Below are 23,035 nucleotides of genomic sequence, written 5' to 3' on the forward strand. Positions count from 1 at the left end.
AAAGGTACATGACATCTTGGTGCTAAAGAGACTTGGCTTGTCTGGGACAGAAAGTTTTCTTCCCTCTGAACTTATAATCAGGTCTCCGCGCACTTTAATTTTAGGGGACAGAGTGTACCCTCTGATCTCCTGACTTATGAAACTGCACAGACATCAAAGCAGTCAGCGGGTTTAATTAGACGCTTAATTATATATAAGAGTGGCAATGTATGCATTTGGGCAATAAAACCTTGATTTTCAAAACCAGCTGAATGCCAGTGAGCAGGGTAACATTCGCTTGACTGGTACGCTGTACCTCCCACATCATCCCTCATAAAGGAAAGGTTTGGGGTCTGAGTTTTGGCTTTGGTGTTTTGTTTCGTTGGATTTTTTTGCTAAAGTAGGCTCTAGATATTTCTAGCTTTCGGGTCTGGTGCACATAGCTCCTTTCCTACCTGGAACAGTCTGGGTACACATGCTCAAAGGATGCTTTGTACACCCATTTCTTTGCTCGGCTGCCTGCACGAGGAAACACACTTTACAGCACACACAGAACTAGCAAGTGAAGCATCAACCTAACAGTTTGATATTTTACTGAAAGCCTGACCTATAATTGCCAGATGTTTCCCTTTGCCCGAGCTTTGCTACTCCAGAGTTTGTCTTGCCTTTAGTGGAAAAAAAACAAAAGATACACACACTTCTATAGCCAAGCAGGTACAAGAAGTACAACTGTGTGAATAACTGTTCCAGTAAATAGGGTAAAACCAGCATATTCCAATAATTAATCATCTGGAATAATCTTCACAGCTAAACTATAAAGATTATAAAATATCCAGTTAGCTATTGCCCTCTTCTGACTCATTCTGTCATTAAGAAGGAAAGGAAGAACTGAAAGTGTTTTGAAGTCTTCCCTCCCATATGTGTTAACTTCCCTTCATAAATTTCATTATGTTTTCTATATTGCTGCTTGTAACCTCCCTGCCTGTTTTCATTTCTTTCTACAAATTACTTTCATATGCAAGCTTCGTTTACATGGTTTACGCCCTCTACTAGAATAATTAAATTATTATTAAATAAACCAGGCCTTTGTTATTTAAGGTCTCATGTCAGGTTCCAAAGTAATGGCTGGGGATCATCCAACTGCAATTACGCTCTACCTACCTAAATTCTCTTTGTAGTTTTAATTAAAATACATTTTCCAGCATGATTTCACCTCCTATTTTAAGTTTTTGTGCAGCGCTGGTTAAGGAAAAAAGAAATTATCTCTCTGAAGCAATTACTCCTTTTTGTGGACTTAAGTAGGCAGAATAAATACCTTTATTTTATCCTAGCACGCAACGATAAGACTTCTGTAATCTCTAAAACTTCCTTTTAAAACCTTAAAGATATACATTGGGGGAACTTGGAGCAGTGTATCACTGAAAATTGTTCTTTTTACAGTAGGAAATGCTAAGGGAATGCAAGTCAAAGGCAGATTAATGTCCTTGAACAAGGACAAAAGAATAAGGAGCGTGGTGTGGGGACGTAAGATTTGCCACAGCTAAGCAGCTGACTAATGCTGTAAGAAGAAGAATCTGAGGAGAGGTGCAGAACATCTCCAGGATGATTGGGCATATTTATTAATAAATGAGACTGGCATACTAGCTAGGAGAAGGAAACAGAAAAGCATTGTTAATGCATTATATTTTAGGCAGACACTTAACACTAGGAAATTTTCTCTTTAATAAAAGTTGTTGGTTTGAGGCTGGTTTTTTTTTTCAGGTTCTCTTTAACCTCAGAAGCTTTTCAACCAGTCCAGGTAATTATACTTCAGCAACAAAATCAGAGACACTGTTTAACCTGTCTTATTAGAGTTATTAGTACTGGCTTTGATATCTCTTCTGTTTAGATATTCAGTGAAATCAGCATCTAGTCCTTCCAAGAATTCCAAGAAAATAGACCTGATGCTTCCAGTTGTTCGGGTAATTCCGAAAGTCATTTTAATCTGGAGAGAGCATCTAACCACAGAGAACCTGTACAGGCAAAGCCAGAAACTATCCTTTGATTTAGAAGAGCCTGTAACAGAACTGATGTCAAACTTGGGAGTATTTCTTCACTGCAGACGAGTGACAGCTGAACAAATCACCTTACAAACCTGTGCCCAGGTCATCATCTTATTGCAGAACCCAGTGCAGGTATTTCATGCACCTCCAAGTAATAGTCCAAAAGTTAAAGCCTTGTATTAATAAACTTCTGCAAGTTCCAGCACGAAATAATTTTTCTCCGTGATACTGTGTAACTAAGGCACCCCCAGTCATTCTGAGGAATCCAAGTGAGCTACAGCAGACATTTTCAAACAAAACCATTATACTTCTTTTCCTCTGAGAGTAGCTAAATTGTTCTGCTCCACAGAGATATTCCCAGGAATTTCTGACTAAAACGTCCAAAACATCGAGCTGGAATTACTCCAATACAAGCCACTTCAGTCTGAGCAGATGCTCCAGTTTCAGTCAATGTGGCAGAGACAGCAATTCCAGGTGTCACATTAATTTCAGTAACTGATTCTCCCTAGTGCAGCTGGCAGGTTTTCCAAAAGCACAACCTGCTGGAAAGCAGTGATCTTTGGAACTCCAAAGTTCTGCTCATGTCCTTGGAAAAGAATCTTCTTTAGTTGTGCCCCAAGATCTTCTCACTGGTCAGAAAGCTGAATCCCACTTAAACACTTTTCAAGTAATTGTTTTACTCACGTAACTGCACAAACCACTGCAGTTTTTATATGGGCATCACTTTGTTTATGAACATCATAAAGTGAAGTTAGTTACAGGAATTGGCATAAAACTGGAGTTCAAACATTGGTGGTAGCCATCTGAAATGAAAACTCCAGTGTTGGGTTTTTTTGTGCACTTGTATCAACACTTCAATAAAACAGACAATCACTCCCATTTCTATGATCAATAATTTATTAAGTTTTATTTTTCACATTTTGCAGTTTGTTACAGGAGAAGAAACACTTGCTAATGGAAGTGACATATTTTAACCAATTTTCCAAGGTAATGGAAAAACTTAAGCATATTCCCTAGTATGCACACTTATGACTAAGCTGCCGATATGAAATCAGTTTAAGCAAGTGTACTGCCTATTTAATCCTTGTATAAATTAATTTGTGTACTCTCCTTCTCCTACAGGAAGACTAGAATTGTAGCATCTAATTTTCTTTATCCTGAAGTCTCAATCTTTACTCCTGCTACTTATCGATCTGCAAACAAGTCAAACAGACTAGACACTGAAGCCAGAGCCCCAGAAGTGGATTCGGTGCCAAGGTTCCTTTTTCTCCTGGCAATCTACTCAGTTTTCTACTGTCCCAAAAGGAAACAAAAGACTCCCAGTTTTCTGAAAACCAGATTTGCTGCATGACAGTGCATTGAGTTGCCCCTGAATGGGCCACAGTGGATGCTCTTCTAGGAAACAAATCAGGTAACTAAAAGGATACAAATAATTATAAATGAACTTGGTAAAAATGTTTCTAACACTTTTTTCCCAATGGTATATTAACTAGAATCCTACTTTCCTTCCACAAAAAATATATTTATTTTTTTATAAATACTTTTTAAATACAGACAATCCTGATTCTATGCAAAAAAGGTCAATGTCACATTCAAACAGGTTTTCTCAGTGTAGCAATAAGCAACAAGCAGACATCACAGTAGGCATGAACACAGTGATCCTAGGGAGGCAGGTAACTACAGCTTGTGAACAGATACACAAACACAATCCCACCTGCTTAGTCAGACTGCCCTGTGACTTAGAAAACAGCTGAGCTGCAAGTTGAGGCCTAGAGTATCAGGCTGGTCAGAAACATTCCCACGTTTAGAAAAGATGAACTGTCAGTGAGACTGAACATCTGATTAATATCGAGATGTTGGTACAAACGTAGGTAGCGCTTGTGCTGGGGGTACAGAAAAGAACTGCTAACAGAAAGCACCAGCTATCTCCAATCCAAGAGGAAAAGCATTTACACTTACCATGGCCTTACAGCTCTTAGTTCCAATTAGCTAAAATTAATGCTTTCCCTTTCCCTGTCCCCCTCCCTCATTTTTTCCCAAGGAGAACATTTCCCGCTCCAGTCCATGCTACAAACCTGCCCAGTTTTTCTGCATCACACACAGCTCAAGTCGCTCTTCCTGCCACTTCCCCCCAGTAAGGGATAGCAATAACCTCTGCAGTTTCATTCCCAATCAGATCTAATTAAAATTGAGCTGCCAACCATATTTTTTCAGGTTATGAATAACTAAAGGAGCAATTTTATAACACGTATTAAGTACAAGAGTTGGTTATTAGCATGTTCTTACCTTAAATAGCCCCAAGATAATCTCTGCACGAGTAAGAGTTCCCTTTAATTTTTGTCACAAAGATGAGAAATTCACTTTTATGGGCCACCATGTAGCACTGTTTCTCAATATACTGTAACAGCCTGTTTGCTCAAAATGAGAAAATTAGGAACTTGGTAGCTGGCAGTGTTTCACTTTGACACAGTACAAGATCTTGAAATGAAACTGAAATGGAGGACAGAGGGGGCAAAGCCCTGCCTTACTGACCAGCTCCAAAACAAGATGGAGAGAGAGATTATGAGCAAGAGCCAAACCCCAACACATCGTTTTCAAACCTGCAGAGACTTTCTACTTTAAACAAAGCAAAAAATTTCCTCTAAGTCAGTGAGAGCGGATTATTCTGTTATTCCTTAAATGTCACCAGCTCGAGGACACATTCACAGAAAGAATTTTGGCCTCTGAGATCTCACCTGAGAATGAAATCTCTCAAATTTAAACCATGCTTACACTTGATGTGTTAATCTTAAAAAAATTTAAAAAATAAAATAAAATAAAATAAAATAAAATAAAATAAAAGTGTTCTCTTTCTGCCACTAAGTCTGTGAACTATTGGACTGTGCAGCCTGGCAGGCAACCACAAATGTGTTACTGTTGCTTTTCTTTAAGAAGGTGACCTTCAGAGGAATCCAAGACTGAGAAAGTGAAAGAATGTGTTATCATTTCCTTGTCTCTCAGGAAAATGATGCCACTATTAGCACTCACAGAGACTTAGCTTCTTCTTTCAAGATTAATTCATTCTGTAAAGTACACATATAATCACATTTTATTACAGCTAGTCAGTATTAGTAGATAATCTGGGTTAGCTGTTGGATGTTTTCTTTCACTCAGAAGTCAGACCCCTACCTCCCAGACTGGCTTGTTAAAATAGAGCTGTGGTGCTAATCAAAGTAATTTTTTAAATGACACCAAAGAAAAAAAGACAAGAATTATTTTTCCAGAGCCAGTATTTTGTGATTTTGTAGATTAACTCTTGTAGCAGTAAACCTAGTGATGATTTATTATTAAAATGCAAAATAACAACTAGTCAGGCAGACTGTGAACACTGCTCTTAAGGTTTGATTTTTCAGCTGTTTTATAAGAATCAGCTGGATTTAAGGGGGGGGGGGGGGAAATGTGTGTTTCCTTTGACAACTGACCTGAGAGTTCTCAGCTCCCTTTCAGATGAAAGCTAAGTTGTTCAGTGCCATCACACACGTGGTCTTTAACACTAAATTTTAGTTTTAATGCAAAGCAGGGACAGAAGTGGCAGTACAACAGCAACTGCACTGCAAAAGGTTTGGAAGAAACACTCTTCCAGTGCTGGTTGTGTGCAACAATACAAAGTCTGGTGTCAGCACTACACATACTGCTGCATAAACAGACAGCAAAGGAATGGCACCTTGCCCTTGGACAGTGTGATTCCCACATGTTTGTAAACAGTGGGAATGCAGGCGACCTTAAAAAAATGCAAACAACCTGTTTCCAAGTGAAACTGAGAGATAACAGTGACAATTGTTGCCCTGGGATACAGGAAAAAGCACCTTATAATTACACTTCCCACATAAAGTTTTGTTATTTGCCTTAGTTTAAGACTCAGAACTTGTTCCTTGTAGCAAATTGTTGGGACTTATAAGTAAAATTCAGGAAACTGAAAAGCTGAAGCTAAATGAGGTTGACATTTATTGTACAGAAAATGCCCAATATTTGTTCCTGGGTTAAGGACTGACAAGAGTCTGCACCAAAGTACAACAGCTCTGACCAAAACATATCAAGGTGTCTACTTCTGTTTGAAACATACATCTCTGTGAAACCTATGACTGGCAGTTCTGGCCAAGCACCTTTGCTAGAAGTCTTTTAAAAATCTTATGCACAAAAGTTGTTGTTATTATTATGAACAGCAGGTGAGAGCTGAAAGACACCCCAAAAAACCTACCCAGGATGCACACACTCTGCCTTCAAATCAATATATTTCCTTCCTTCTACAGCCGGAACAAATACTTTAAATGTTCAAAATGCCATTTAATATACAGATAGTTTAACAGCCCTGATGCAAAAAAGTAAAGGGGGGTAGAGAGACAGGCTTTTTGAAACTATTTTCACCTTTAGTAATTATTGTGCTGTAAAGTTCAATAGCTCCAAGTATTGAACAATGAGGAAATTCTTTGCAACTCCCAAACAGGTAAGTCAGCTGTTTGCTAATGTTATGATTTAACACACTAGAGACAAAAACAGTGATAAATACAAGTCTCGTTGTGATAACAATTCCTACAAGATACTAGTTGTGTAAAATCAGTGAAGTTTACGTGCCTTCTTAGCTATCAAGCTTCACTACAAATTCTGTGCTCTAACCTAAACTCACCGCATTGCCTTCAGAAAAACCAAATCCTCTTTCAGAAGCAAAGAGAGCCAAGCCCAACACAAATGGTAACACATTAAAGAGTGACCACGACCCCAACAAGAGCAGAAACACCTCCCTGCCCTTAGGCAGGTGGCTCCATTTGGAACCATCTGTAGTTCTGTTTAACTTGGGCTGTGACTAGAGAGATGCTAATCACGGCTAGAAATGGGATTTTATAAAAATTATTACAGTCACACCTATCTGAGGCTAACACATAATGTTCCACTTCAACTCACAGAATTAGACATGGAGACATCAAGTATTTATAGAGATATCTACAAACTGCAACTGCCTTTTGTTTTTTAAGTACCAGTGAACTGACCTTCAGAGTAAGGGTTTCATGACAACAGGCTCCTCAGGCTTTGTTTTGCATACATGAATTTACTCTTCTGACGTTGCTTCTTCTTTGCACTTCTGCCTTTCTAAGAAGCCCACGCTGACAAAGTTGGGCAAAATTGGTCTTAGAGAGTCAAAAGGGAGAGTTTTTGCTAAACTTTTGCTGTGCCTCTAGTCCTACACTAGTAGACTCACTGTTTCTCTTGTAGTAAGATCAGAGGCAAAACATTTTTAATAAAAGGAAAACACTCTCCTAACATTCTTCAAATTAAGACAAAAAAGGAAAACTGGGAATTCCACACTCTCCAACTGCCCTGGGCAAATGCAAGCGTTGCTCTAACAAACAGTGCTGAAGCCCTTATGTTGGTTCTGAGCAGACATAAAAGAAAATAGACACAGAAAACATACAGCATGAATAGGCTGAGCATTAGCTACAGAAAAATGTTAAATAAAGCTAAAATCCTTCACATTGTCCTGATTATTCTACAATCAGTTCACAAAAAGCTGAAATCAATGGAAAATTATGGAGGTTCATAGACCCTCAATGCTACTTTGCCTTCATCTGAAATGTAAAAGGATGGTGCCCAATGAAAAGCAGCCCTGTCACTGAACTACTGGTCTTCACGGGGAGCTTCAGTTTTTCCAAGATTAAACAGAATGTTACATAGAAGGAACTAAACCCGAGGATGAGATACTTATTTAGAGAACAAATCTAAAGATGCAACTTGCTTTTTTGCAAGGTGTGATGCCCAACATTGTCAACTGGGTGCACAAGTGAAATTGCCCCTTGCAGCATTCGCCAAGGGAAACAAAGCAGGAGAAGTCTGCGTTTGCAGCCGTCCACTGGCGTGGTTTCCCAGCTGACACCCTCTGAGACAGCAGTCACACCCCAGAAGATAACTGAGGGCAAGAACACGAATCCGCAGAATTAGGGCAAAATCCCTCAGGTCCCACAAGGCCATTTTCAAAGCAGACACTCAGAGAACTTAGGGAAGTGGTATCCAGAGATCATTTAACATTGTGGAACCGCTTAAAGTTCTGAAGAACAGGATCTGCTTCCAAGCTCAAAAAAGGACGAGACTGGGCAATTTGGTCATGAAACTCCTACTGTGGCAACGTGTCCTTGGTTTGTGGATCCTTGTCCAGCTGACATTGCAGGCAACTGGATGGAAGGTGTTGGAATCCCTGACGGTGTCGATAGGAACGGGAAGGCCAGCGCAGGCTGGCTGGCCAGCCGCTGCTCAAGGTCCTCCACTGTAGGAATAATCTGCCTTGTTGTGCATCACGAGCTTGTTGTCTACAAAGTAGAAACTGTCCGACTGTGTCTCGTAGGGGTGAAGGATCATCTCTCGAACTGCAGGGAGGAAAAAAGAAAAGAAAGACAAAAAAAAAAAAAAAAAAAGAAATGTATCCTGCTGCTCAGAAGCCCTGCTGAGGCAACGCTCTGCCCAGGGTTTCAGTTCTGTTTGACAGCACTGCTCAGATGCAGCAAACTCAAGTGAAAAGCCAAAAACAAAACAGAAACCTACCCAAAGGCAGTATCTTTTAAAGAGCTGAAAACCAATCCAAATATGGTCAGGCACCACGCAAAGTGTACGTCTTCTACCTAATCTGACATCAAAACCACACTTGAGTTTGGGGCTTTTTTTGGTGTCTCTGCCCATGCAGGCAGGTTGGAACTAGACAATCTTTAAGGTCCCTTCCAACCCAAACCAGTCTGTGATTCTAGGATGGTAAAGCAGGAAACTCAAAAGAAACTTGTTCTGCTGCGGCAAGAAGCAAGCAGCACTGCACAACTCTGCTTCCCACTGACTGTAACATTAGTGCTGCCATACACAATTAAGGGTTGTAAAGCATACATAAATACATCACTGTAAAGAATATAAGGCCACACAGATTTAGTACATGCTCCTGTGTCTTGGGAGAGAGGATTGGAAATAAGTTACGTTTGTAGTAAAACTTAAACATCTCAAGCTACCAATATAGCACATCAAACAGAACATAACACCGAAGTCACCCCATTTATTGGGCTGACCAATTTTTTAGTTGGTTTATAGCACAATTATCTTTTTTTCCTCCCTGACACTGAAGGTCCCCTTTATGAATTAAAAAAAGAAGTGTCTGGTGGGTGACAAAACACACGTGACTAGAAAACAAGATCTGTGTTAACACAGATGCAGAACGACCTGGAATTGTTCTGCCCTGCCCACTTTCTACAGACAGCTTCTAAGAAAGGGCTTCTTCCAGACACCCAGGGTGAAGATCACTGTGTGGTAACCCCATAATTAAAGAGCACTCACTGAGATCCTCAGAGAGCTGTGGGAATTCATAGATGTGCTCACAAGTGTTTTTACTGCTGGGGATGCAGAACCCAAACTCAAAATCGAAACTCTTCAGCAACTGGTCGCGGAAGTAGTGCCTCTCAATCATGCGGAAGTTATTGATGGGTTTGTCCCCTACTGTGAATTCCACCCTGAAAAAGAAGGATAAGATTAAGAAAAAATGAGCTTTCTTCCTGAAGTAAGATTGTCTACCATTCCTGAAAGGCAGAAGAGAGCTCTTCTGAAAAGGAAAAAGCCAAAGTCTGAAGCAGTGGTACTAACCAAGTTATCATTTCCTTTTTCTTAAAGCGCGCTACGGGGACACAACATGGCATTCAAAAACCTAGATGATACTTAATTTTCATTCTTTTTACTCAAAAAACAAGGGACACGCAGTACAATTTTACAATCTTAAACCCACCTTCAGTGAAGAAAAGATCCCCCCAACTATCATGGATAGACATTTCACCAGATCTCTCACTGGATGCTCCTTATGGCGATGGATTTTTATACAAGTTATTTTAATTCTTCTGGTGGGTACTAAAAAAAAAAAAGCCAGATCTACCAAAAATGGCCTTTCTGCTGTTCCTGCCTTGTAAGTAGTATAGGGGACAAGTTTCAGCCAGCATTATATTTGAGTTTCTCTTACCAAGAAGCACAACCTCTTGGAGAAAGGTGTTAGTTACACACCATGTGCTCTGAGGTCGCCAGGAAGGCCCTTTTATTAGTTTGGCACAAATCAAAAGTTGGGTATTTACCATTTTACCCAAAGAGGTGCTAACTGACACAGAATTTCAATTGATCTTCCAGAACAAGTTACACATAGTCACATCTTTGAGATGAGCAGGCAGTGGCAACGTGCAGCCTGGCTCTAATGATATTCTCTGACAACACGTTTTCATTCTTTTGCACCGTAACCAAATGCTGCATTTTAATCCAGCTCTCACTAATACTTTTTACTGTTGTTTTGGGTTTTTTTAAGCAAGGCTACTGTACGTCAGAACTTGTGAAATACACACTTGCTGCTGAAGGGATCTATCATCCAAACTAACAATTCTATAAACCAGTTCGTGCTGGAAGCTGTGACTGATGCTCAACTGTAGCATTATGGACTTAATGACGTAACAGCAACGGGCATAAAGCTCTTGATTAGATCTACTCACTTAAACTTAAGTGAATGTAAAGAAAATCAAAGATAATGAAGAACCTCTCCTGTGATGACCCAATATCCTTCTAAAATCTCCAGTGAAGACAAAGCAGCCCACCAGCCTGCTCTCTGGAGGGCCTGGAGAGCAAACATGAGCCAAGAATTGCATCTCCACATGCATGCTCTTTAACTGTAGATAAAGCTGTACTTAGTAGTGAGTTAGTAGTAATAGTAGTAATCAGCCCTAACTTTTACTAAAGAAACAATACACTCTTGTCACCTGTCTTACAGTAGCAAGGCCTAAAGCTTTACAGAAAGATATTTTAGGTGTCACATTCAGGTGTGGTTTAGTGATGGACACAAGCAGTACTACCAGACATGGCAAAGATCATTCTGGCACATGGAGCACCCAACATCACCCTTCCACCTTCATCTATGGATTAACGCTGTTGGGGGATGCACTGTGGGAGGCTGCAGACACACCTTCTGAAGCTGGCAGAGCCTCTGACAACAAACTACAACACACAGAAGAGAGCTGGAATCCCTGGGCAGCCCATCCACCTTATTTTACCCCTTTCAGCATCAATGTCCTCGATGCCTATTCCTGAGGTAAAGAAATGAGCTAGAGGGATGGAGGAAGCCAGGCACCCAGCAAAGATGTCTGGTGATCCTCATGATAACAAAAGATCCCTGTTAAATCAATTTCCTGACAGGATCAACAAGCAAGAGCCGCTTTTTATAAGATTTCGGTTGTTCCTTGTACTAGAAAAAAGCAGCAGAGGAGCAGGGACTTACGTGGCTCCCACTTGCCGGAGTCTCAGGAAAGCTGGAGTGAACTGATAGCGCACGAACCGCCCAGCGTTGGGGTCAATGTCCTTCTTGTCATTGTGGTCACGCTCTGGAAAAGGGCAAAGTAAAGCTCCATCACAGTCATCTGAGCAAGAGAAACCCTGTGAGAACACCTGCAATCGTGGATTATTGAGCCACATAAGCCAGGAAACCCTTCTGAGGGAGTCTGGTGATGGGCTTTCACTCTTCCCATCCACTGCTGGTCTCTCAAAGATAAGAGTATTGCAAGATGGCCCTTTGGTTTGATGCACATCTTCTGAAGTGACTTACTGCTCCCACCCCTGAGTCAGGATCAGCGTGTGGCTCTGAACAAGGTGCTTCACCTCAGCGTGTCTGGTTTGCTGTCTCTAAGCTACAGAAAACTTCCTCTCACCTGCAGGGAGATGGGGGAGATTTAAAAGGCTGCTTGGAAAAGAACAGTTGCCCTGAGTTTGTGTTATCACTGGCAACAAGTAACGCTTTGGTGGTGACAAGTAACAGCTAAAAAAACAGGGGGGAAAAAGGCATATTTTCAGTTTATCCAATTTGCACATTTGACAGAATGTCTCCCTTTTGGGAATTCCCTTTACCTGACTGCTGGGTGAAAGCTGTTGGAATAACAGTTACACTATGTGCAGGGGGACTCTAGCTGATGAACAGCCAAGAAACTAACCCACGGTGACCTCCTCCTCTGTTCCTGCTTACAACCTCCATCTGTCCTTCCCCATCACAGATGGCAATCACAAGAAAATAGCAGCAATGGGTTCTGTTCACTGTGTTGCTACAGAGGGACACCTGAGTAGCATTTCTGCTGCAAGCTGGGACCCTAGCCCTCTTGCAGTCAAGAGCATCTCCTGTTTTTGGGAAATGTATTGAGTAAAAGGAGTGGGAAAAGGCAAAAGGAAGCAGACACCAGTGGGTGTCTGTTCATGAAAACAGCATTTTGTGTCTGTGCTCACCTGAAGCTGCTGGTTTGGTGATTTCAAACAAGACTGTGCCAGATTCCATATCCCGGATTTTGAACCTGGTGAAGTCTATCTTGTAAACATTTTCCTCTGGAGTGCACAGATAATCTGCAGAGGAAAGCAAATTTCAGTGAAGGCTGCCCAGAATTAGCAGGTACTACTCTTTGGAGGTCACAAGCAGCAGTGGGAGCAGCCCAGATGCTTTTACATGACTATTCTGCTTTTAATCCAAAATTGAGCTCTATGAAGGCAGTCCCAGCTCTGACCACTCACACCACCCTGCTTGGACAGGCCAGGAAAAGGCTCCTCTCCGCTTGCACTCGAAGGTGATCACCTTTTTCCAACCCTGTGCCAGCATCTTCTGCATCCATTTCAACCCCAGGGTATTGAGAATAGTCAGCACCTCCATCAAATCCCAGCCTTCTTGGTCTAAGAGGCTTTGCCCGTTTTAAAAACTGTCCTCTGGCAGAATAAAAGTGCTAAGCAGCTTTGTGAGGACTAAGCCGACTGCACTTAGCTGGAACAGGAGTGTCCCTTGGGCCACCTCCCCTGTCTCCAGCCTTTTGCAGTCTAAGGAGGGTCTCTCCACCCATGCTTGTCCCATGCAAGGACTTCTTTTTCCTCAGCACTGAAAATGAGGTTGAAGCTTTCCCCTGTATTAGGAAACTAATCTGGACCCAGAGCCCTTCCCTGCTTCCCCTGGAGTTGGCGTCTTTGGGAGAAAGTCACTGTTCCTGCCTTCAGCCTTGCCGTGTCCTGAGACAGCTTCCTGGCCTGGCTGTCAGCTCCTCCCCGGGGAAGGAGCAGGGGTACTTTGGTTTCACTGCACACGTAGGCACAGACTGAAAGCAGCTCCAATAACTTACTTTACCCTGACAGATCTAAATAAATGCATCGTAGGAGTCTTGTTTTGGAGGTTCTAAGGTGAAAGTAATACTTAAACACTACAATTCTAAGCCCTTTCTCAGCTAATTCCTGCTGTTAGACTGAGTTAACCACCCATTTCTGTCTGCTTCCCTGTTTCTGAGATTCAAACACAACCTCCCACCTACAGCTTTTCCATTGCCCACATGAAAACAAGTCCCAGTGCACGGAGAGATCCCACCCGCCTGGGACAACCCCTCCTCAGCATAACAAACCAGGTACCTCCACCATGGCTGGGGATCGTGGTTCCTGGGCTGTGCTCAGCACACCCCGGAGGCAAGGAGTGAGTAGAAGATTGCTGTGGTGTCCTAAGAGAACATCCCAAATATCCCACATTGCAACTCCCAGACAGCACGGCGCTGGGATCTGTAATCTCAGCCACCAGGCCCCTCTGCACAGAGCTGGCTGCAGGCTGGAAGGCTGCTCCTAGGAGCTGCTGAGCAGGAACTGCACATCCAGCAGCCGTGCTTTCCTAGAAGCCTCTTCTTCTTTGCAAACCTCCAGCTGGAGAACACTGGTACAAGGACCAGAGGTGTTAAATGGACTCCCTGGACGGTTTTGCTGCTCTGTCACCACCACCAGACAGTGAATGCTCAAAGGAATGGGCTGGAAGAGAGAGGACTGTGTCTGAGGCACCTCTGGCATTCGGCAGCGAGATTTGCCTTCCCTCTCACTACCATCAAGACCTAAACTGTCAGGAAAAACAAGATAAAAACCCAACCTTTTCACTACCACAGGAAAACACAAGCCTGCTGTGGGACAAAACAGCCTCAGAACTGCGTGAAATCTTCTTCTGTGCCTTGAAAAGTCGCCAAAAGAGATGGGACAGAATTTTAAACCAACCCTTCGCCTCAAGCCCGGCGGCTCGGCAATCCCCAGGGAGACACACCCTGCGATCACACGGAGATTTGAGGTTCCAACACACCAGCCAGCCCAGATCCTTAACCCGCCCCGGGGCTTCCCGAGCAGCCGCGCCAGAAACACGAGCGGGCAGGGGGAGGCAGGGCCGGGCAGGGCTGGGCAGGGCTTCCCGCAGCCCGGGGTCCCTTCCCGCAGCCCCGGGGTCCCTTCCCGCAGCCCCGGGGGCCCCTTCCCGCAGCCCCGGGGTCCCTTCCCGCAGCCCCGCTCGGCCCGGCTGCTCTTCACGAAGGCAACGGGCTGTACCAGAACAGGCTGGCGGTCGCCTGGGAGCCCGGGACACCTTCCCTCGAGCACGCCAGCAAAGTCTGAAGCCGCGTTTGTCTGCAAGTTAATTATTAAGTGTTTTTCCTCCTGCAGAATTCCTGCCCATCCAGCACCATGGCAACAGCTTTATCCTCCTCCTTGGCAGCAGCGTTGCTGCAGTAACAGTGTCCATGATTCATCTGGAGGAGAGGAAGAGCCAAGCAGAGCCACCAAAGAGGAGCAAACCCCGGGCAGAATCCCCACCAGGCTCCTGCTCATTGGTCTTTGCACCCCCGAACTACATTTTCCAACTCTCTTTGCACTGAACATTTTTTAAACCTGAAAAAACATTGGAAAAAACCAAAAAAATCAGCACGCCAGCATCTAACAGGATGACATTTGGCAAGATTAGCTGCCAGAGTACTGCAAGCAAGTGGTTTTTCATCCTCTGGCAGTGCCCAGTCTCCTAGCAGGAAAAAAAAAAAAAAAAGAGTTATATATATTCCTCTCAGCCTGAATTAAATTTGCTTGCTGCGATTCCTGTGCAAAAAATCAATCAAAGTAGCCACGTGCTGGTTTTTTCCTCATACATAACAGGAGCCTGCAGCTACACTGGAAGGTCTTATTGGGAACGAGCTGCTTGCAATTGGCAGATACTTCTGCTTAGCTGAGCACTGTCAAATTTGCTAATCTCATCCCATACATGCTTATTTTTAAATTCCTGTAGGGCCCAGCTGCCCACACTCCCATGACACACTGAAATGTATCCTCTACTTTCCTTATCCCAATTCACCACCAGCACCATTCAGGGAGCAGAGGCAGCACCCACATCTATTTTAGAGACCTCAGGCAGCTCAAACCTCCAGTGAGTGAAGTGGGTCAGTAAAAGAAACGACACTGGAAAAGACTCTGGCCCAGGTTGCCCAGGGAAGCTGTGGCTGCACCATCCCTGGAGGTGTTGAAGGCCAGGTTGGATGGGACTCTGAGCAACCTGGTCTGGTGGGAGGTGTCCCTGCCCATGCAGGGGGGTTGGAACTAGATTATCTTTAAGGTCCCTTCCAACACAAACCATTCTAGGATTCTATGAAGAAAGGTTGACTCGGTGTCTCAGGACACAACATCTTCTCTTCCACTTCCCCTGAAGCAGGTTGTGTTGTTTCTCCCTTATTAACCAAACAATCACAGTATCTCTCCAAACAATTCTTCAGCACTCACCTGCTTCAGGGCTGCCAGAGAGCCTCCTCTGAACAAGGGATGGACACCTCAGCACTGCCTGAGGAAACCCAACAGGTTGGCTTTTGCCCCAAAGTACCCACGTCAACTAGTGCAAAAACAGGTCACAAGAGAGGGGCATTTCCTACTCCTCCCTGAAGCTCAGTGCATTGCCATATCCCAGGCCTCCACACCCAAACTCTTCCTGGAAAGAGTTCAGCAACTGTCAAACATGTTCTCAAAGCAAAGAGCAAACTCCCGCAACCTGCCCAGGTCTGGTGTTAGCAGCCACTTCTTGCTGCTCCATCGCTATTCCTGCAGGTGGCCCTGCAGCTTCTTCCTCATCATCTGTGAATCACGCCCAAAAATCTGCCACCCTCCACTATTAGAGACGTCTTATACCTTAAGCCCTACCATGGGTTTGCAGAGCTTGGAAGCAAAACTAACAGCACTGTGATGGTCTCAAGAAGCAACAGAGATGATGCCCTTCCTGAGCCAGAAACAACGGGTTCCTTAATGAATTTCCCCATTCCCTTCACATGAAAAAGTGATTCCAAAAAACCCCCAAACAACCGTTTGTAACCAGGCATTCATGGAGAGCTCTCTAGCCTTGTTGTCAGAAACAGTGGGTGCTCGTTGCTCGTGTAAAGTTCAGAGGTGGTACCTCCACTGTGCAATCCAGAGAAGAGCTGGTTGTTCTCCTCCAGGAAACCTTCTTCCCCTCCCCAAAACCACCAAGACTGCAGAAGAACCCAGCAAAGCAGCCCAGACAATGCCAGGCACTGCTGATTCTCTGGCAAACAATGGCACCCTGTGAAGCCTGGTGCATGTTTCCAGCCATGCATTTTAGCAAGCTGGTGTTACAAAGGAGCACGAAAGGTGAGGGATAATTCAGTGATAGATGATACAAGAAGAAAGCTAATGAAGGTACTTTCTCCTCCTGCTCTCTCCCTGTTATTTCAGTTTACCCAGCAGATGAGATTAGGTGTTTGATCCTCCTCAGAGAAAGCTAAAAGTTGATCCTATATTTTCAGATTTCCTTTGCAACCACCCCACTGGGCACATGTTATCCAGAGGAGTTCATGGGCAACAGGATTAGCACTCCTTGTCGTGCCCCTTTTGAGATCCCTTCTCCCTCTCTGCAGCCAGGAGAAAGCACGTGTCCCCTCTCACAGACATCACAGATATTTCTGTGGTGCTCATCAGAGCGTCTAAGCTCAGATCAGGCAGCTTCTATTTTAAGACTTTAATAGCAGAGTGTACCTGGGGTAAGAGAGGGCTCAAAATCTGGTCATGAAAATGGGTGTAAATCAGGAGGATGCTGGACAAGAATCAGATGCAACTGCAGCGACTTGTAAGAGGCACCTCCCTCCCCAGCACAGGAAATAGCAAGAATTTTGGGAATGAGAAGACTCCTGTAGCTGCACGGGCCTGTTTCTTAACATGCATTAGCCAACAAGGTCAGAAGGTATTTTGAAGACAACTCCCAAGACATAAGCCAGGTATAAAGCAGAGACAACTGCAGATGAATCGCTGGGAGCTGGAGATTAGGAGATTATCAGATTGAAGAGTCTCAGGAGGGAGGGAGCAAAAATAGCCGGCGCCCCGGGAAGCTGCGGAGCGGTGACGCAGGATGGTGTGCAAGGCCTGGAGGGGAAGGCAGGGCAGGTCCCGAGAGGGGCTGATGGCCCTGCTCAGACACCCAGGGCTCAGGCAGAGACAAAAAATTGTAGAATCACAGGGGTTGGAAGGGACCTCTGAAGATCACTGAGCCCAACCCCCCCGCTGCAGCAGGAACACCTGGGGCAGGTCACACAGGAATGTGTCCAGACGGGTCTCGAATGTCTCCAGGGCAGGAGACTCCACAGCCTCTCTGAGCAGCCTGTCCCAGGGCTCTGTTACCCTCACAGCAAAGAAGTTCTTCCTCATATTGAGGTGGAGCTTCCTGTGTTGTCACTTGGTGCTGTTTCCCCTCATCCTGCCACAGGGCACCAATGAAAAGTGACTGGCCCAGTCTTGACACCCACCCTGCAGATATTTATAGACATTAATAAGGTCCACTAAAAAATTAACCATTTCTTTCCCCTGCCCCAGCAGTTCAAGTGCTATAAAGAAAGGGGCAGAGGAACAAGCCAAGCCTGCCAGAATCCCAGCTGTTCCTAAAGCTATGGGTTCAGATGAGCAGGGACAGTGGGATAACAGGGCAGGGAGGCACCCACAGCCTCCCACCCAGCTCCATGAGTAGCTGCTGGGAATTTCCCAGAGGAGAAATCTCACCCCAGGAAATTCTCACAGGAGTTTTTGCTGCAGTGGCACCTTTACCAACCAGCATTGTGGATGAAGCAGAGGGGTGCATCCCAGCAGGCTCCAAAGGACACTTAGAAAGGTCCCCATCACCCACCAGCTGCACCCACCCACAGCATGTCTTGCCACCCCATGCACCGAGTCCTGCTGCTCTGCTCACCAGGCTCTGCTTCATGTGGCACCTTTTTAAGCCAGAGCTTTCCAGGCTTCACCCTCTCACAATGATTTTGATCACAGCCCTCCAGGCCTTGTTAAGAAAGGATGGGGATGCTCTTCCCCCTTCCCCAAGGCCTCTGAGCCCCGTTTCCTTCCCCCTTCTTCATGCTGTTTGTGCTCCAAGTCTGAAAGCACATGCACAACGTGAACAAAACCAGCTCCCTTGGCTCTTACTCGGGGTTAAGCCGAAGCAATCCGGCTCTGCCCAAGCCCCCAGCCTGACCCCCTCAGCTTTCCTCTTACCTTCACCATTTCCACCAGGGATGGCCCAAACCCACAGTGTTGGAAGGAGCAACTCACCCAGCCCTGCACCGTGTGCTACACACACACCACGTGTGCTGCCCCTGCAAAGCTGAACAGACCATCTGGTACCACGAGACTCCTAAAAAAACCCTCTTTATCTACACAACACTTGGAGCTGTGTGTTATCACAAAGCCTTGAAAAGGTTCATCAGGGATGTGGTGCTGCCGAGGGAAGGAATCACAGGAGAGCAGCTTGACACAGTGCTGGGAGATCCTCTGCCACCAGAAATCAGCATATCAAAACCCTTCTGCACATCACAGCCCTGGACAACAGGAACAGTGATTCCCTCACCTCCTCACCAACACCCCCAGCTAGTCAGAGCTCACAGAATCACAGAGTGGTGGGGGTTGGAAGGGGCCTCTGGAGATCATCTGGTCCACGCTCCTGCTAGAACAGGATCTCCTAGAGCAGATCCCACAGGAACACATCCAGGTAGGTTTGAAATGTCTCCATCTCTGGAGACTCTACAACCTCCCTGGGCAGTTTGATTCAGTGCTCTTGTTCTGTGCCTGGACACCACTGAGAAGAGTCTGGCCCTCCTGTCACCCCCTGTAGACACTGATCAGCACTGATGAGATCCCCCCCTCAGCCTCCTTTTCTCCAGGCTGAACAGCCCCAGCTCTCCCAGCCTTTCCTCACAGGCAGATGCTCCAGTCCCTTCATCACCTCAGTGGCCTGTGCTGGAATCTCTCCAGTAGCTCCTCGTCCTTCTTGAACTGGGGAGCCCAGAACTGCCCACTGTGCTCAGCTGCTGATAAAATACATTTTCACAATGAATTGGGGAAGGAAGGGAAAGCCACGGTCCAGGAGCACCTTTGAAGACTGAGCTGTGCACATCAGCTTCCCATTAAAGCTATGGGGAAACTGGTATGAAAGTCACCCAGGAAGGGGCTGCCCTGCCTGGCCCATCCAGGCCAAACTGCCCTTCAGCTAAAGCTGCTGGGAGAAGCCTCAGAGAAATCCTAAAGGACAGCTCAGGGAAGAGATTAGTTTCAGAAATGATTAAGTGCATGTTTCTTATTTTTAGGTTTTGTTTTGTAATTGTTGCCAAGTATCTAACCAATTATTTAACCCTTTGGTTTGCTAAAATAAAACAAGCTTTAGAATCAGGCTGAAAATATAAGCTTTAATCTAGTATTACAGATAAGCAGAGTGGCCTCAGAGGCTGAAGCTCACCTCGTTACGTATCTGAAGGCTGGTACTATTGCACGTGACAAAAGAGGGTGGCATGGTGGGGGCTGTAATGTCATCTTTCTGCTGACCACCAATGACTCCAACCCCAAAGAGGGAGGAAGACATTAAAGCTCTGCTTGAATTAAGCTTGTTCTGCAGCCAAGGTGGGAGCCAGCAGAGCTGTGAGATGCAGCACGGCCAAAGACACAAGGGACGGTGCCCGGGGACAACAGGTCCCAGCCCCTCAGCTGGCTCCAGGAGGCAGGGCACAGCATGCACAGGCACTGACATCCCAGTAACTGCAGGCAGGCTCCTCTGATCCTCTGGCTGCTTAGTGATTAATTGCAATTTGAACTGAGCTGTGCCCTGCTCCTTTGCTAATCCTAAATTAATCGCGTTGTAAGGTTTTTCCTCTTTTTATAACCACACTTGTGTGATCAAGTAACAAATCTTGCTAATTGCAAAAAGAATTAAATAAATAAAAAACTGGCTTATTCGTTCTACACCTCTAAGCCAGCTGGAGCTGAGCCAGAGCCAGCCCAGCCAAAAGCCCAGATATCCTGGGGCAGCCCCCTGGATCCATCAGGCTGGACCTTAGCGTGCCTGGAGCACCCAGCCCTGGAGCTGCTGGAGGAGAATTTAACATTGAAAGGACACGACTTCCCCCTAAGCTTATTAGGAGCACATTAAGAGCAGAGCCCAGCTGGCCCTGCTGGCTGGTTACAGCCGGGGTTTCTCTGGGTTAGCAGGAAGGATGCTGTGCCACAGAGCCACATCCTGCACCTCCACCCTCCCAGCCTGAGACACTCAACATTTGGCCATTCTTCAGCTGTACTTGTTGGAAGAGAAAAGCCTAGCTGTGCTTCCTGATGCCAAAGGAAGGGCTTTCCCCAGCCCCAGGAGCCAGAGCAGGGCTAACAGCCTGTCTGTGCCTGCCTGGTCTGCAGGTACAAAAGCCACAAGCAGGAAGGCCACTGAGAGATACACGGGCTACTCATGGTGTGAGTGTTTCTAAACCACACGTTCCTGCAGTACCAAGCCCTCCTCTAACATGGTTTATCCCAGTCTTTGTTTGCTGAAGCAATGTTAAAACGTGACCAGACCAGGTCCCTAGGGAGTACCCAGCTTATCCACAGGCCCTCGATAGGATAAGCTACCATGTTACTGGCCCACGAGTTTGGATAAAGATTAATTATACTCATCTGGAACCACGAGGGATGTCCAGGGCACGAGGACACTTCTGCTGCAACCCCACCACCAGCTCCCACTTCAGCTTCAAACTGTCTGGAGCACCACAACTTTAGGCATCAAAACCAAATTTGCTGAAATCGGGCATCGTGTCTGCCCCAGCTCAGCATCTCCAAGGGAGAGGTTGGGGCTAGGGCAGCCATGAACTTCTCCCCACAGTCTGGTCCTTCCTCCTCCCTGCAGCACCCTCTGCTCGGAGCAGAAGACTAGAATGGTTTCACATTGGTATTTTTGGGAATCTGTTTTTAAGAGCTTTCTGTGGTCCATGGAAATGAGTGAAGGCCACAGGATACCAAAAATAATCATGACATGTTAAGGATCAGAAAAATATTCTTGCACCTTTACTCTGCATTTAACCCACCAGTTCATTAACCTACCAGCAAGTCTTGTAGCAGGAGGGCAGCAAACCATCTTAATGCATTTCACATCTTCCCTGTGATCCAGAGCACACTGACCCTTGGTTGAAAGAGGCAGGGGACAGCCAGCTCTGCTCCAGACCTGGCTTTGAAGCCAGGGTGACCATCTCAGCCTTCTCCATGCCCTGGGAATGCAGGTGCTTCCCAAGAATCTCACACCACCCACACTGGCCAGAGAAATGCCAGGGGAGGAGGGTGCAGGATGTCCATGTCCCTGCAGGCAGCCCTGGCAGAGGCAGGGACACACTGGCCACCCCTCAGCCAGCACACCTAGCACTGGATGCAGCCATGGAGTCACCATCTCACTGCTGTTCCTCCCAGGATGCTGGCAGCATCTTCCAGCCCCGGCTGCACTGCTCTCCCTGCTCCAGGCTGGGGATTGCTGGGCCTGGGCAGTGAATGACACTGCTGCAGCCCCTCAGAGAAAGAGACCCCAGGACCCCCCCAGCATCAGCAGCCCCTCCTTCAAAGGAGCCCCGAGTCCCCGCGGGGCTTTCCTCCCCCCCTGCTCCCACCGGCAGGGCTGCCTGCAGCACCGGCGCCCGCAGCCGCATCCTTCCCCCCCAGGGCTCGTCACGCCGCACAGCCCCGGCCTGTCACACCAAACCTGCTCCAAATGCCACATTTCAGAGCGTTCCAAGGGGAGGGGGAGCACGGCCGGACCACCCAGGCCAGCCCCTCTTCCCGGCCAGCACAGCTCCCCATGCCCAACCTGCTGCCTGCAGAGAGACGACCCAAAGGTCCCGGGACATGCAAAAAAGGCTTTTTGGGGGGCAGCAGGGCAGGCCACCCCCGGCACATGCCCTGTCCCAGCCTCCTGCCGTTCTGACAGGTCCAACGCTGCTGCCTGGTCCCAACCGAGCAGCTCTGCCAAGCACAACAAACCCCTCCATCCTGCCTGCTCCTGCCGTCCCCTGAGGATGCTCTGAACACCAGCGTGTGCTGGGGAAGGGGAAACCGGGGGAGGCTGCAGTGAAGCCCCCTCCGTGCTGTGGCCATGGAGCCAGCCTGCCCCCCCACCCCCAGCCCCACTGCTGTGGGCACAGGTGAGGGTCTCAGCACGGCCCAGCCCTGCATGAAGGGGCACAGACACAGGAGAGGGGCAGTGGGGAGAGCATCGGGGGGCAGCTCACCACTGAGCTACAACCCCCAGAAAGGTGTGGGGGGGACACTGCATCCCCATCCCTGAGCCCCAGCTCCGGACACCCCCTGAGGGAAGGCCGGTCCTTGGTCTAAGAGAGCACCCAGACCCCAGGGTGGGGTGTTCCCTGTCCCCTGCGGTACAGCATCCTCCGGGGAGGGGGGACAGGCTCCCCTTTTGTGTCGTGTCCCCCCCCCTTCAGAGGAGACGCGGTCCCCATTCCCTGCACCCCCAGGTCGCCCATCCCCAGGGGCAACCCTCTCCCCAGCCCGCACCCCCCCTGGGGCATCCCCCTCCCCAGCCCGTCCCCCTCCCGGAGCAGCCCCGTTCCGTAACCCCCCCAACCTCCCCAAAACAGTGCAGCCCCCTCTCCATCCCACCCCCGTTCCCCCCGGAGCAGCCCCCATCCCATCCCGCCCCTCACCCCGGAGCAGCCCCCACCCCATCCCCCCCAGCAGCCCCCTCCCCGCACGCACCGCTGGTGACCCGCTGCAGCCCCAGCACATCGTCGGGCCCGATCAGCGCTTTCCGGCCCAGCTCCTCCTCGGTCCGCGCTGCTGCTGCCGCTGCTGCTGCCGCCGCCGCCGCCGCCGCCCCGGCCCCGCTGCTCTTC

General features: G+C 46.9%; 1 protein-coding gene across 1 annotated transcript; it reads right to left on the reverse strand.

Moving 5' to 3' along the window:
- Nucleotides 1–2,900: 2,900 nt before the first annotated feature.
- On the reverse strand, nucleotides 2,901–22,983 carry UNC119 (unc-119 lipid binding chaperone; the record flags this gene model as incomplete). The annotated part of the gene is made up of 5 exons (XM_051635993.1): nucleotides 2,901–8,413; nucleotides 9,360–9,532; nucleotides 11,323–11,425; nucleotides 12,315–12,428; nucleotides 22,899–22,983. Coding segments are annotated over 5 exons (588 nt in total), but the record flags the coding sequence as incomplete, so codon positions are not given.
- Nucleotides 22,984–23,035: the final 52 nt, after the last annotated feature.

The sequence above is a fragment of the Apus apus genome, chromosome 18, assembly GCF_020740795.1.
Source record: "Apus apus isolate bApuApu2 chromosome 18, bApuApu2.pri.cur, whole genome shotgun sequence".
Lineage (NCBI taxonomy): Eukaryota > Metazoa > Chordata > Aves > Apodiformes > Apodidae > Apus > Apus apus.